The sequence below is a fragment of the Myxocyprinus asiaticus genome, chromosome 46 (genome assembly GCF_019703515.2).
Source record: "Myxocyprinus asiaticus isolate MX2 ecotype Aquarium Trade chromosome 46, UBuf_Myxa_2, whole genome shotgun sequence".
Taxonomy (NCBI): domain Eukaryota; kingdom Metazoa; phylum Chordata; class Actinopteri; order Cypriniformes; family Catostomidae; genus Myxocyprinus; species Myxocyprinus asiaticus.
Window position 1 is genome coordinate 26,126,874 of NC_059389.1, and position 16,468 is coordinate 26,143,341.

At 40.1% G+C, this 16,468-nt stretch overlaps 1 gene segment (V, D, J or C); it reads left to right on the forward strand.

Annotated features, from left to right (window-relative positions):
- Positions 1-15,266: 15,266 nt before the first annotated feature.
- LOC127435840 (immunoglobulin kappa variable 1-16-like) lies at positions 15,267-15,876 on the forward strand. The segment is given in 2 exon segments: positions 15,267-15,425; positions 15,533-15,876. Coding segments are annotated over 2 exon segments (381 nt in total).
- The last annotated feature ends 592 nt before the right edge of the window (positions 15,877-16,468 follow it).

Sequence of the window (16,468 nt, forward strand, 5' to 3'; positions counted from 1 at the left end):
AAGGTTTCAAAGTGCCCTTGAGAAGGGCGACCCAGGGACGACAGAGGCAGAGGCAGTCCTTGCCCCGCTAAGGGAGGTGGGCATTCACATTCTCAACTATCTCGACTACTGGCTAATCTTAGCTCACTCTCGGGACATGTTGTATGAACACAGGAACTTGGCACTCTCACACCTCAGCCGACTAGGACTTCGGGTCAACTTGGAAAAAAGCAAGCTCCTCCCGGTTCAGAGCATCTCTTTTCTCGGTTTGTAGTTGGGCCTCACGAATGAGCGCACCCAGCCGGTGTTGGTCTGTTTGAAGGCGTTCAAACAGAAAACAGTGGTTCTACTGAAACTTTTTCAGAGGCTCCTGGGGCATATGTCATCCTCAGCGGTGGCCACCCCACTCGGGTTGATGCATATGAGACTGCTTCAGCACTGGCTTCAGACTCGAGTCCCGAGATGGGCATGGCGCTGCGGGACACATCGCGTGGTCATCACACTGGTCTGTCACCATCTTTTCAGCCCTTGGACCGACCTCTTGTTTCTACGGGCAGGTGTTCCCCAAGAACTGGTCTCCAGGCACGTCATGGTCATGACAGATGCCTCCAAAACAGGCTGGGGCACAGTTTGCAATGGGCACGCAGCCGCCGGCTTGTGGACGAGCCTGCGACTGCATTGGCACATCAACTGCCTCGAGTTGTTGGCAATTCTGCTCACCCTGCGGAGGTTTCGGCTGTTGATCCAGGGCAAGCATGTGTTAGTTCAAACAGACAACACGGAAACAGTAGCATATTTCAACCGCCAAGGCAGTCTGCGCTCTCATTGTATGTCACAACTCGCCGGCTGTCTCCTCCTCTGAAGTCAGCAGCACTTCAAGTTGCTGCGAGCCACTCACATCCCGGGCAACCTCAACACTACAGCGGACGCACTGTCACAACAGGTTAACCTCAGGAGAGAGTGGAGTCTCCACCCTCAGGTGGTCCAGCTGATTTGGAGTCGATTTGGACAGGCACAGGTGCACCTGTTCACCTCCCAAGAATCCTCCCCACTGCCCGCTCTGGTACGCCCTGACCGAGGGCGTACCCCCCTCGGCATAAACACGCTGGCACAAAGCTGGCCCCCTGGCATGCGGTGGTAGCCACGATCACTCAGGCTAGGGCCCCCTCTACAAGGCGCCTGTATGCCGTTAAGTGGGTCTGTTCGCTAAGTGGTGTTCTTCCCAATGGAAGGACCCCCAGAGATGCGCAGTCAGATTAGTGCTTTCCTTCCTGCAGGAGAGGTTGGAAGGAAGGCTGTCCCCTTCCACCTTGAAGGTGTACATTGTTGCCATAGCAGCACACCACGACGCAGTCGACGGTAAGTCCTTAGGAAAGCACGACCTGATCATCAGGTTCCTAAGAGGTGCTAGGAGGCTGAATCCCACCAGCCCGCGCCTCATTCCCTCATCGGACCTCTCTGTAGTTCTTCAGGGTCTACAGAGAGCCCCCTTTGAGCCTTTGCAGTCAGCCAAGCTTAAGGCACTCTCCTTGAAAACTGCCCTCCTGACTGCGCTCACTTCCATCAAGAGGGTAGGAGACCTGCAAGCGTTCTCTGTCAGCGAAATGTGCTTGGAGTTCGGTCCAGGCTACTCTCACGTGATCCTGAGACCCCGACCTGGCTATGTGTCCAAGGTTCCCACCACCCCTTTTAGGGACCAGATGGTGAACCTGCAAGCGCTGCCACAGGAGGAGGCAGACCCAGCCCTGTCGTTGCTGTGTCCGGTGCGTGCTTTATGCATCTATTTGGATTGCACGCAGAGCTTTAGGGTCTCTGAGCAGCTCTTTGTCTGCTTTGGTGCACAGCGGAAAGGAAGTGCTGTCTCCAAGCAGAGGATCACCCACTGGCTCATTGACGCAATAACTATGGCATATCACGTCCAGGACATGCCGCCCCCGGTAGGGCTATGAGCCCGTTCTACCAGGGGTGTAGCGGCCACTTGGGCCCTGGCCAGGGGTGCCTCTCTAACAGACATTTGCAAGGCAGCAGGCTGGGCAACACCCAACACCTTTGCAAGGTTCTACAACCTCCGGGTGGAACCGGTTTCGTCCCAGGTAGATGCACGCAATACAAGTGGATAAGCCCAGGATAGCCGGTGTAACGCTTGCACATAGTGCCTTCCACCTCCTTTTGAGCTGAAGATGTGCGCCATTAATTCCCAGTAGTGTTCACAAATTTTGTTCCCTGGTTGACTTCCTCCGAGCCCTGTGGCAGTCGAGTTTTCAGAGAGACTCACTGCTGGCCCAGTACACATGCTAACTAAGAGCCCTGTACTGGGGTAGGTGCTCCGCATGTGGCGGTTCCCTGTAAGGCTAACCCCATGCGATATATATCTTCTGCTAATTCGTTTCCCTGTTAGCAAACTGCATCTTCCTTGGGCAGAGCCCCTCTGTCCCAGTCTCCATGTTTGTAGTAACTCCTCCCCCATTGGGTAGGATCTACCTTGAGGACTCTCCACATGGTCGGAAAGACAATGTGATGTATTCTTCCACTTAAATACACCCCCCCCCCCCCCTCTTTGGGAAAGGTGTGGTCTCTGCGGTGTCTTCCCCTTAGGAGGGACACCCCCGACTAGACCTGGTGGCCCAGTCGGATAATCCCCCTTACTTTTTAGGGAGTGGAAAAAGAGAAGGGGAAAAGAGGCCATGACTGGGTTAAACCTGTCTCTATCTCTTGAGTAGTCGACTTGTCCCCAAAGGGCCATTCGACACTCATAACTATGTTGGTGGAGGTTACGTGTCGACCTGGTGTGCTGGCTATGAGGCACACAGTAGTCTTCCCACCACACACCGCCAGTTCACGTAACACAGTTCAGCCAGTTGTGACGTTTCATATAGGGACCCCAGGTGTCACTACATCGACACAACGTCGAGTGAGTGACAGATAGGGAACATCATGGTTACTTGTGTAACCTCCGTTCCCTGATGGAGGGAACGAGACATTGTGTCCCTCCTGTCACAACGCTGAACTACCCGCTGAATTGGCCGGACCTTATATCGGCTCCTCAGCATAAAACCTGAATGAGTGGTTGCATACCAGCTCCTTTTATACCCGTATGTCCGGGGAGTGGCATGCAAATACCACTCGCCAGTTTTCATTGGCCTTTTATCAAAGACCAGAGGTGTCTCGGGCTCCCAAGAGTGACCCCTAGTGTCACTACATTGACACAACATCTCGTTCCCTCCATCAGGGAATGGAGGTTACACAAGTAACCATGATGTTTCCTGCCCCACCTTCTTGGCCCTGCCTGTGTCCTCCTTGACCCCTACTGTGTCCTTGTCCCTTGCTACTTCTGTGTCCACCTCCTCCCAGATCCATCCTGTTTCCTTCCCCTCCTCCCTGACACCTCCTGTGTCCTCCTCCCTGACCCCACCTGTGTCCTCTTTTGTGACTCGTTCAGTGTTCTTCACCTCCCTAACTGATACCAAATCCTCTGGGTCCTCCTCCTCCTGTACCATGTCCTCCCCCCTGACTCATCCTGTTTTCATCTCCTCCTCTCTGTCCAGTCCTATGTCCTCCTCCCTGGTTTCTCCTGTGTCATCAGCCCTTACCCTTTCTATTTCTACTAAACTCGCTCCTGTGTCCACTGAGCTGGGCACTTCTGACTCAGTATCTTCCTCACAGAAAATAAAACAAATAAGGAGGAAAGCAGACACCAGTGGTATGTGTGGGTTTATCAGTCATTCTTTATCACCATATGAATCAAAACTGCGTTTGATTTTGCAGTGTGAAACAGTTTCAGTCAGCTGAATGAACAGGGCATTTCTCATTGTTGTTTGAAAAAGATTAGGTAAGAATTCTACAAAGGCACATAATATGCATCATTTTTTTAATATAGCAATCTATTCGATGTTATGACCATATAGTACTCAAGCATAGTCCTTTTTGTGAAAAAACTAAAATTAAGGAAGACACGTAAAATTAGTATAGGTCCACAGTTTTTCTAAGTTTAATAGTCTCATGTCCATATTTACATATAAAGATTTTTTGTTGCTGTGATCATTCCTTGTGTTCATACTGGCCATGAAATATCCCTCTGTAACATGACTGCAGTGTCACTAGTGTTTGGGGAAAAAAATCAACAGTCCCCATTATGTTTCAAATATACTTCTAAATTTAAGATGAATAAGCTATAAGGCTACAGCAGCATGAGTTAGACAAATCAAATGAGTATTTTCCAATGTTACAATCTTGGTAGTGCAGATTCTTTCTTTTATAGCTCAGTGAGCCATAAAAATATTACTTAGGAAAATACACTAGATTTGTCTGAACTATAGAATATATTTTTGCACAAAATGAAATATGTGAATTTTGTGCTTCATCTCTTACACTAGAATTGCTTTAGTTATGGATCAATTTGTGGCCAGTATCTACAGGAAAAATAATCACAGCAACCAATAACTTCTTTAACATGGGCATGTGAGTATTGTTAAAAGACAGACTTCAAAAAATACAAACCGATCCTTTAATAAAAAAGACAAAAACACACAAGTGTTGTGTGTTGTGGGAATTCCCTCATCTCAAAAATGTCATCATTTCATGGCATGTTACTGTAACATCGATGAAAAAGGTCCTGTTCAGTTGTTTAACATAAGCTGCAGTTTTGATTATCAAAACTCTGTTTCCTTTTAAAAAGTTTCTTTATCCATGACCCTCATGTAATGTTTAGAAGATGTCTGTTGAACTTATTCTGTTCCTTATGTCTGTTACAAATTATTACCATCTTTTAATTAATTTCAGAATGTCCCATTCATCAAGGGTCGACCAGTTTCCCCTACAAAAATAAATAAATAAATAAAATACTGAGGAAAAGAATCAGGGAGGTTTGTTTCAAAAAGCATTTAAAATTACTGAAAAAAAAACAACAACAACAACAAAAAAAAAAACAACAACAATGATAAAAAAATCTCTGTGGAAGCATATAACTGTCCAACAGAAAGAAGTCTTTGTCATTATGCTATGTTGAAAAGGGGGTTTCAGTTAGTCTTTAGCCAGACCGGACAAACAGTAATGAAATGACAACACACAGACAATAACAATTATGTTGAACATTACCAAATATACTATATATCATTATTAATTTAAGGTTTAGGTATTCATATCACGCTTCATGTTACAATGTTCAATCATTCATTTTAATAAGAAAAGTTTGACCACAAATTAAATTGAGTGTAAATTTTGATTCTTGGCCATGACAATATTAGAAACCGAAGGTCCACATTTTTCAAAATTGTATTGATACTATAACAATTTTATAATGCTTCTTATGTTAGAGTTATTCCCGCTGACTATTATTTCACTTTATTGTTTGATTTCACTTATACATGTTGTATTTATAGTACAGCACATATATTAGCCTTTCTGTATCACCATTTGTTGAAAGAAAATTTGATTCATTTCACCATATGTCTTTCTGTCTTTGCTAAGGGCCATGCAGAGGTGTTGGTGCAGTGGCATCTTTGCTCTGGATGGTGTGTTTGTTATCTGAAGTTTACTTTACTGTAGATGATTAGGCTGGGGAAACAGAATTAACAAAAATATAAACATTTCTTCAACTTTAACAGCAGTTTGATCAGTGACAGTGAAGTCTGATTGTCAGGCAAGTCACGTAGTAGTCTAATAATATTTGGGCAGTGTAGTGCATTGGATGTAAAATAAAATAATTATTTTATTTTATTAAATATAATTTTCAGTTGATATCTAAGGGTAACATCATACAAACTGCATAGCCCTTGTTACATAAATCCCAACAGATAAAATTGGCTATGCTCAATAACATCTTTAAACACCATAACAACTTCAAGTCCAGACTAGAATGTAATTTGGAATTTCATTTGAAATCTGGTGTGCTTTTTATTTTTGTTTAACTATTGATTGATGTTTTAACCACTATTGTGGTTTTTTTATTAATGCTATGTGTTGGGAGCTGCACTATGATTTCGTTGTCTTGAACAATGAGAATAAAGCTGATTCTAAAACCAAATCAGTGAAAAATATATTACTGTCTGACACATTGTGAGTGCAATGTGAAGAATTAAACAAATCCTCAACAGTTATTCATAAAATTATTTCAGTGTGCTGTTAAGTCTCGCAGGCAGTACAACAAGTTTTATACTGTATTTTTGGGCATCAATATCACAACAATATCAAATGATTGGAACAATTAAACATTTACTTGGAATTTAAACATTTACCTTATATTAGCTGCCTGGCTATATATTGTGTTTTATATGCACATATTGTAGTGCACTTCTATCACACTTTTATAAGTAACTTAGTTAGTTACTCTCGGTCTTAGTTCCATCTTCAAAAATAGGCCACTGAATGCATATTCTCATACAATTAAAGTATATAATATACAAAATACAGTATGTGGATTATGTTTTTAAACTGATACCATCATTATGCCCAGGTATTCTGAGGATAAAAAAAGAATGCATGCATACCTGAAGACTCAATGTCTCACTGTAAATAGTACAATGTCAGCATAGTACTTATATTCCAAACACTATATATTATCTGGCCGAGAAGACTCAAAATCAATGGGCAGTTCCACTCCTATTAATGAGTCACCCCTACCGCAGACATCCACTCCTGTGAAAAGATGTCCTGCAAAGTACACAACACCTGAAAAGGTTGTGAAGTTATCATTCCCAGAATATGTATTGCACACTGACACCGAACTAGAGCAAGTCCGAAAACAATACTTTGAGTTGGCGAAGAAAGGTGAAGAGCACAACTGCCAAATGTCGAAGGACCTCAGATGCCGGCTCATCCGAAACATCATGACCAGTATGATCGCAATCCTGAGGGCAACGGGGATGGAGACAGATACCCGTCAAAACCAGAAATTACAGCTATGGCAAAGAGAATAGTCCTGTACTACCCCATGCTGCAGGACCGAGACTTGAACAACAAGAATACCTGGGTAAGTGAAATGCAGCCAGTTGATGACCCAAGTGTTTCATATTGGCATTTGTTAATAGCATTTGTTTGATATTTGAAACATTTATTTAAATTGTCTTGTCACAGGTTACTGTGTACTCACAGCTATACAAAAGATTGCAAAACGTGAGATCCCCCCAAAAGACCATTTCAGATGGGAGACATTCGAAGAGGCGCCATCTTGAGCAGCCATGTGACCCAGATGAATTTGATTCAAGTGACTCGACAATCATTCTAGATTGCTCTTCACAAGGGAGTAGCACCCCAGACTCGGGCAGCAACGGAAGACGTGAGTTCCAACTTTGCATTTACAAATTTACCATGGTGTGGTGTTTATATTTCATTTACACTTCTGATGTTCACAAGTCTAATAAACCCACATTATTGGATCTTTAAAACAATATAAAATACTTATGGAACTAGTTCTTGATATGTCACATTTTCAACATTTTGGTTTCCTTGCTCTCATAAAATAAGATTTACCAAGTGTCAGTCAATGTGATATTGGCATATATGTGCATGGTACATGCATTCTTTTGTGACTTGTGTCAAAATAGAGACTAGAAGCATTCAAACTAATTACTACTACTGCCTACTTCCTATAAGAATAACTCATTCATTCATCAATTAATGTCATGTATTCAGTTATGTATGTTTGTGTCTTTTAGCTAACAAGCCCACAGACATTGACACTCCAGACACTGACAGTCCAGCAACTATGGCCAAGCACTATAGAACCCTACAGGCTTTGTGTAAAAAGAAAAATCCAAACCATGAGTCTGTCTCTCAGCTCCTGGATTTAGAATTTGCAGCCAGAAGAGCATTCATAGATTCTGATTCTGTTCGCGAGGAGGACAGATATGAGAAAATTCTAGAGGCGTATCCTTGTTTCAAGGACATTGGCCATGTAAGTCATTATTGACTGAGCATAATTCAGAACATGGTACCACACAGAACAATGTCTTATATACCAATTTCCTTCTCCTACCTAATGCAGTCAAATGTCTGTATTTGTATATTGGATAGGTGATGGGGGAGATTCGACGCATTCTGGACAAGGATAACAGCCACTACATTGATGAACTGAGGGGAAGATGGGACAACTTCTGCCAGAAGGTGCAGTTTTTTGGTGTATGGAAAAAGATGCTGAAACCCCCAATGGGAATGGACAAAGGTAAGCAATGATGTTTTGATGTTATTAGTAGTCAGGGTGGACATTAGAGCATGTTAATTGTCAATGTGCTAGTGTCTTGTCTTCCTCCTTTTTCATCTGTGGTGTCTATCCCATCGTTGTTTAATGTTTCTGTATTTTAAAGCATATCTGTTGTTGACCGTTGATCAGATTTGACCTTGTGTTATCTAAGTGTAAAAGTAATGAATATTTTCCTCAACAGTTGAACAGGCTCTCGGGATCCTACGTGTGCTACCGTCACTGTTCCCCTCTTCATCTACTCCTCCTAAGAAGATACGAGATGTGAGTGAGGCTCTGGTGCATGTCCTCGAGGTGAGCTGTGTAAAATATTACAGAATAATTTAGACTGTCCAAAGTTATAGCTTAAGATGCTGGTTTTAATTGCTCCCAATGTATTTCCTAGTCACATATGTTCTAAGCCTTCAGAGATACCCCAGACATTTGTTTTTGGAAACAGGATTTTAAATGGTAAGATGTGTGTAGCTCTCAATATTACAGTATGTACAAAAATGGATGCACTACATGGTTAATAACAGGTTGTATAGAACTAGTGAAGACCTAACAAGACTAGCCTAGTATTGGCTAGCCCAACAAATCTAAATACATTTCTATAAATTCAAATACAGTGTGTTTAGCAATACAATTTTGTACAGCAGATCCACATACACATTTTGATATTCTTTATATGATTTCAGTGTTTTGGCAGGTTTAAATCGTTTGTGAACAGAAAATGCATTGGGGACAGTCAAAAGCAGCAACTTCAGCCGTAACTTTCTCAGTACTGCGCCTTTCGTCAAAATTTTGTTTTGGAAAGTTATTTGATTGTAAACAAACTTCTGAATGGCTTAAGTTGAAAAATACCGAAATGAATCATTTAAACAAAAGTGCTTTATCCTGATAGAAGGATGTCTGTGTTATGTGTTTAAGGAAAACGAAGAACCCAATGCCTACTTGAAGAAGCGCCCTCTCTCCTGTCCAGTCCTGATTGTGAGTTCGTCCAACTGCCTCCTGGCTGTAGGAGATGTGCCGATAACTACATTCCCAAAAGACAAGGTTACAGAGGGTGCTTTATACCTTATGGCTTACTATTATGCCCTACACCTTACTTACCCCAAGTGTGTAGCCACTTTGCTCTCTGTCATACAAACGGAGGTCCTCTTGGACACAATCCATGAGCAAGACCTCACACTATCTTTCAAGAAGCGCATGGCCGACTGGAAAGCTTTTGTTGGCAAATAAAGCCATTGCCATTGATTCTTGTTTGGAATTTAGCCAAGGTAGCCCAATGTTAATGTTGCAATAATAAGCACTTTGTTGATGTATTGAGGGACATTGGTCAGATGTTAATGTTAGCCCAAAACCCTTAATTTGAATATTGCAATAATAAGCACTTTGTAGGTGTATTGAGACACATTGTTCAGATGCTTTATGTTGCTATTTAACCAAGTTAGCCCAATGTTAATGTTAGCCCAAGACCTGTAATTTGAAAGTTACCATAATAAGCACTTTGTAAGTGTACTGAGGGTACACATGTCAGATGACTGTGTCTGACTTTAACCCACTATGTTACACATATTTGGCATGTTCTGTTTTTATTTTATTACAGTCCCATACACACTGTGAGCCAAAACATTTTGACTGGTGCTCCAGTCATACACTGCTGTGAAGGAGTCTCCATGTAATGCACTAGACTGTCAGAAGTGTATGATTACTCCTGCATTCCACAGAGGTAGAAAGAGGTAAAAAAAATGTATGAAGAGAAAATAAAACATTTGTTTGTTTAATGCAATACTTGTTTTCATTGAAGTAGGTGATTGTCTTAAATCTAGAACAGTATCACTATTGTAGAGCTTGCAATAAGTGAAATACACTTGAAATGAAATGAAGAGGATGACCAGAATGATATGGCACTAATACGAGTAACAAATGCATAATGAGTATTTCCAGCTAACTTCAAGACATATTTTATCCTAAAATGCTTAAATATCACTTTCTAATCTTATTTTAAGTTGGTGATAGTCTTAAATCTAGAATGGTGTCACTTACCAATAAGTTAAATACACTTGAAATAAAGAGGATGACATGAACAGTGAAAAACAAAAAGCTAATTTTGAGGGACAAAATGTTACTTTTGAGCATTACAGGCTTATTATGAAATACAACACTTCCTAATACTAGTAAAATATATCTCAAAATGAGTTTTCCTAGATACAGGTGCATCTCAATAAATTAGAATGTCGTGGAAAAGTTCATTTATTTCAGTAATTCAACTCAAATTGTGAAACTTGTGTATTAAATAAATTCAATGCACACAGACTGAAGTAGTTTAAGTCTTTGGTTCTTTTAATTGTGATGATTTTGGCTCACATTTAACAAAAACCCACTAATTCACTATCTCAAATTAGAATACATCATAAGACCAATAAAAAAAATATTTTTAGTGAATTGTTGGCCTTCTGGAAAGTATGTTCATTTACTGTATATGTACTCAATACTTGGTAGGGGCTCCTTTTGCTTTAATTACTGCCTCAATTCGGCGTGGCATGGAGGTGATCAGTTTGTGGCACTGCTGAGGTGGTATGGAAGCCCAGGTTTCTTTGACAGTGGCCTTCAGCTCATCTGCATTTTTTGGTCTCTTGTTTCTCATTTTCTTCTTGACAATACCCCATAGATTCTTTATGGGGTTCAGGTCTGGTGAGTTTGCTGGCCAGTCAAGCACACCAACACCATGGTCATTTAACCAACTTTTGGTGCTTTTGGCAGTGTGGGCAGGTGCCAAATCCTGCTGGAAAATGAAATCAGCATCTTTAAAAAGCTGGTCAGCAGAAGGAAGCATGAAGTGCTCCAAAATTTCTTGGTAAACGGGTGCAGTGACTTTGGTTTTCAAAAAACACAATGGACCAACACCAGCAGATGACATTGCACCTCAAATCATCACAGACTGTGGAAACTTAACACTGGACTTCAAGCAGCTTGGGTTATGAGCTTCTCCACCCTTCCTCCAGACTCTAGGACCTTGGTTTCCAAATGAAATACAAAACTTGCTCTCATCTGAAAAGAGGACTTTGGAACACTGGGCAACAGTCCAGTTCTTCTTCTCCTTAGCCCAGGTAAGACGCCTCTGACGTTGTCTGTGGTTCAGGAGTGGCTTAACAAGAGGAATACAACAACTGTAGCCAAATTCCTTGACATGTCTGTGTGTGGTGGCTCTTGATGCCTTGACCCCAGCCTCAGTCCATTCCTTGTGAAGTTCACCCAAATTCTTGAATCGATTTTGCTTGACAATCATAAGGCTGCGGTTCTCTTGGTTGGTTGTGCATCTTTTTCTTCCACACTTTTTCCTTCCACTCATCTTTCTGTTAGCATGCTTGGATACAGCACTCTGTGAACAGCCAGCTTCTTTGGCAATGAATGTTTGTGGCTTACCCTCCTTGTGAAGTGTGTCAATGATTGTCTTCTGGACAACTGTCAGATCAGCAGATTGTGTAGCCTAGTGAACCAAACTGAGAGACCATTTTGAAGGCTCAGGAAACCTTTGCAGGTGTTTTGAGTTGATTATCTGATTGGCATGTCACCATATTCTAATTTTTTGAGATAGTGTATTGGTGGGTTTTTGTTAAATGTGAGCCAAAATCATCACAATTAAAAGAACCAAAGACTTAAACTACTTCAGTCTGTGTGCATTGAATTGATTTAATACACGAGTTTCACAATTTCAGTTGAATTACTGAAATAAATGAACTTTTCCACAACATTCTAATTTATTGAGATGCACCTGTAATTTCAAGATCAGTTTTATCTCAAAAGTCCTAAATATCACATCTTATTTCAAGAAATCTTGACAAGCCAATTTTCACTTGTTCCATTGGCAGATTTTTTTACTTATTACAAGCAAAAAACATCTTGTATTCATTATTTTTTTACTTGTTTTTGAAATGGCCTTTTTTCCAGTGTAAATTTTCTGATCTGACAGTTATTTCATTTTAAAGTAGCCCATAACCAGCAAAGTTTAAACTCATGTTCTAATGCAACTGTTGATTGACAGAGGAGCAGGGGCGGATTAACGCACGGGCCTACCGGGCATTTATCCAGGGCCTCTGACCAGCAGGGGGCTTTACATAGCGAGCTGCGGAAACTTTACATGAAACAGAATTATATAGATTTTTTTTTTATTTGTTTTTTTTATACAAATAATTATTATTTTACAGTAACTGATCAATGTCGAATACTATCATATTATTTGTTTGGCAATTGTCATTTTTTCAAAGTAAACAAAATGAAATGGAAAAACCAAAACTGGATCTATTTAAAAAAAAAAAAAAAGAACTTTTTTCAGCAGTTACTATAAAAAGCGAACTAGTGTGAGAACTTAACTTTAATGATGTTGTGGAAGACTTTTCTTGAAAGGAAGCAATAAAGAGACCCATCAGCTAAGGTAAGAACACTGTTAATTTTACTAAGCTTGTTGATATGTTGCTAGTGTTTATTGTCTTATGCATGATCTGTAGAAGCTTGAAATCTGTAGGGAATACTGATAATAAATGTAATAGTACATAAGCTGGTTTGTTGTCTTATCGTTAAAATGCAGTGTGATGTGTACATTTCCCTCCGTCATGCATTATTGTCATTAAATGCATTTTAAATGGTGATTTAAACAATGTAAACAATGCTGTGGAACATGTGCTGCTACTGGTGGATCTTTAAAATCCATTCATCTAAATTACACTTGAAGAACACGTCGCGACATGATAAAGATCACTCTGATTACATTATAATTACACTGCATGTGCACGACAACACTGTTGAGATGAATGGGAGAGATATTTGTCACTTCATTTCTAGAGTGGGCCTGTGAAGGCATCCGTGGCCAGGGCATCCTGACATCTAAATCCATCCCTGCAGGGGAGGGGTGGCACTTCACTGCTGCCGGGATGCATGCAGGACAGATGAGCATTTACACCTCAAATGTGATGTGGTCACATGCGTTTCTGACCACATTTGTATGTGGTTTTTGTGATCCGATCACAAAATATTTTAGACCCCATTTAGATCTGTATTAAGGGCTGACCACACGTAATCAGATTGAAATACATCTTGAGCATACTGGGAACGATTGCATTCATTTTTGTATTTTATTCTGTTAAACATGTCAAGTTAATCATGCAATGTTGTGAGAAAGGAATTCCAGGGTTTTGTAGATATGAAATAAAATAAAAAGAAGGTTGCTATCAGAAAGATAATCTATAACTACAGAATGCTGAGCAAGTGAAGTAGAGAAGGAGTGGAAGAATGTAAATGGATTTTAGAAAAGGATTTTAAAATGAATGTTTCATAATTCAATGTGATGATAAATAATCACAGGAGAGAGTGTCAGGCAAACATTCATTTTTTTTTTATTCATTTCTTTGTATAACTGTCACATATAACCTTTGCACTGGTTTCTTGGTTTCTACTATCAGTGTTGTTTCATTGTTTTTATGTTTTTAGGTTTTTTTCTAGGCATAGCCATCTTAATCTTGATTAGCACTCTAAACCTGGAGTAAGAGAGTTTTTCTTTCAGTTCTTTATATAAACACTTAGGTTAGAAAAGGCAATACTATATCAGTAGGTCACAGGGTCAAAGTCAACCTGCCATAGTGACACAATATGTGTTTATGCAGTAAAAAAGTAACCAATCAGAGACTTAGTTGGATGTGTGAAGATCTTGTTTGAAGTGGTATAAAACCCATGTGTGATAAAATGTTTGTTAGAAGACTTCTCTTGAATGGGAGACCTTTTCTTCTGCCGAATAAACTTTATGTTGGTGAAAAGAATTCAAAGACTACATTGTGACACACACACACACATTCCTTTTTTAATATCAATATAAAATCAGTTTTCTTATTAATAATCAATATTGTACCATGTATGTTATTTACAGTATAAGGTCAATTAGAAGAACGCAAACAGTAGAAATGAATGGTGGAAAAATATTGTGATAAACTCCTAAACTCATGAGCAACTTCATGTCAAATATATCTGGAGAGAGATTAGTTGTTGAAAATATATTTTTTAGATTTTTTTAAACTTGCCCTCTTTTTCGCATTTTTGCAGTTTATGGCGACAGATTTGTAGATCGTTCCTTTAATACAGAAATATGTGCCTGCTGATTTAATGCACATCCTCTCAATAATAATATATTTTTTAGCAAATTACCTTCGAATTTATGCAGATAACCCTCGAGAATCAACTTGTAACCTTTGTTGAGTTTAGATATAACCGTTGATGGACGACGCGGTCTACGTCTCCAAATGTAAATGCAGGCAAAACTTTTAAGGACTGTGAAAATGCATACACCTCGGCAGTGGCCATAGTTGCATTTGATGACTTCCACTTTGCGAAAGTGGAAGTGTGAAAAGGGTCTATTAGCTTATTTAGGTGTTGATAGAACCAAAGTCAGTGTCCACAGAGTTCCAGACAGAATTAAAAACAGAGCCATTAAATCATATTCTGAGGGAGGATAGCCAAGCCTAAGCCAGATCCCCCTGCTTGAGTAACTACACGTCCTTAATTCCAGAATGAACATAACTTGCAAGTCTTTTGATGTGCAACAGAAGTCTGTTGGCCGAGAGCTTGAAGCCTTTATAACGGCAGGTGCTGCTGTCTTCGCTGCTCCGATACGACAGAGGGAGCATGCTTGAGGTGTTGAACTCTGATAGCAGGACTGGCAAACAGCTGTGAAGGGCAGCAACCAGGAACCCTTTAAAGTTGGATGGATTTTGATTGGCTGTCAGTGTTTTTATCATTCATCAGCTGGAAACAAATCACTCTGAAAGTGATCCAAATGATAACGTTGCTCTGCGTTGTTACCGTTATAGTTGTGGTGTGGACTCCTTTGTTAGAACAGTTTACAAATCTTGAAAACTATACTTATCCTTGCTTGGTGGCCTTGTTGTGTGTATCTCATCAGGTGAGCTGATTGGTTGGAGTGCATCTAGTTGAAAAGCCACGCCCTGCTATAGGGTTTTCACACACCTGCAACCATGTTTAAACAAAAAAAAAAAAAAAACGTGTGTCTCCAGATGTTCAAACTACAAGATCTTTATTTTCGATCACTTCTTTGCATAGTCAGCACATGCTTCAGTGATCTGAGAGTGTTTATAGTGCTGTGAGTTTAACACTTCATGACTGACAGCAGAACAGAACACAATCTTCATCATCACACAACACAAAACAACAACAATGACCTTCAGCATCATCTTCATCTGGACTTTTTACATGTGTTTTCAAGGTATACTTTAGTTTGATTGAATTTGCAGTTTTAAACTATTTAAACTTTATAACTGGTATAAATGTGAATTTTCCAATTTTTCTAACTTTTGCAATATTTCTAAAAAGGTTTCAGTGGACAGGTGACTGTGACTCAGACTCCCTCGATAAAAATGGTTCAGATTGGCGGATCGGTCACTATAAGTTGCAAAACTAACACAGTAGTGAGCAATGCTTGTACAGGTTCATATACTTGTATGGCCTGGTACCAGCAGAAGTCTGGAGAGGCTCCTAAACTACTTATTGAATCTGCAAGCCGAATACAGTCTAATATTCCATCTAGATTCAGTGGCAGTGGATCAAGAACTGATTTCACTCTGACCATCAGTGGAGTCCAGACTGAAGATACAGGAGATTATTACTGTCAGAGTTATCACAGTGGTGGAGTGTTCACACAGTGATAAAGAGTCGTACAAAAACCTCCGTCAGTCAGACTGCACAGTGACTGCACTGATACAACTGACAGATACTGCAGCTGCTCATACAACACAATCACACAATATAGCAATGATTCCAGACGCTTAAAATATTTGTGTTGTTTTTCATTCATTCATACACTTACTCATTAATTCATTCATTTAAAATAGTGTGTACTTTTTTATAATTATAGAATGTGAAGGGGTGAGCAGAAACAAACAAAACATCTTTACTCTTGAGTTTTCACAGACAGCTTTAGACAGCTAGTTTATTATTTAGAAAATTTTGCACTCATAAAAACATCCAAATAAAGCTGATGATATTTATGCTGAGAAACAGCAGTCAGAGTTTCTCAGTGAAGAGCTCTGATTAACAGATACTGAAGAACACACATCAGAATGAATCATTCACTGTGTCTTATCACAGAGTGAACAGTTCATTCAAACATTCATAATGTCAGTATGACTGCTGAAAACTGATGAATATGAACAAACCTCATCTCTCCATTAGTCAAACTGAACTGTCTCATTTCACAGAATAAAGTGTCAAACAGTTCAACTCATATTTGCATCATCAGGGTGAGTGATT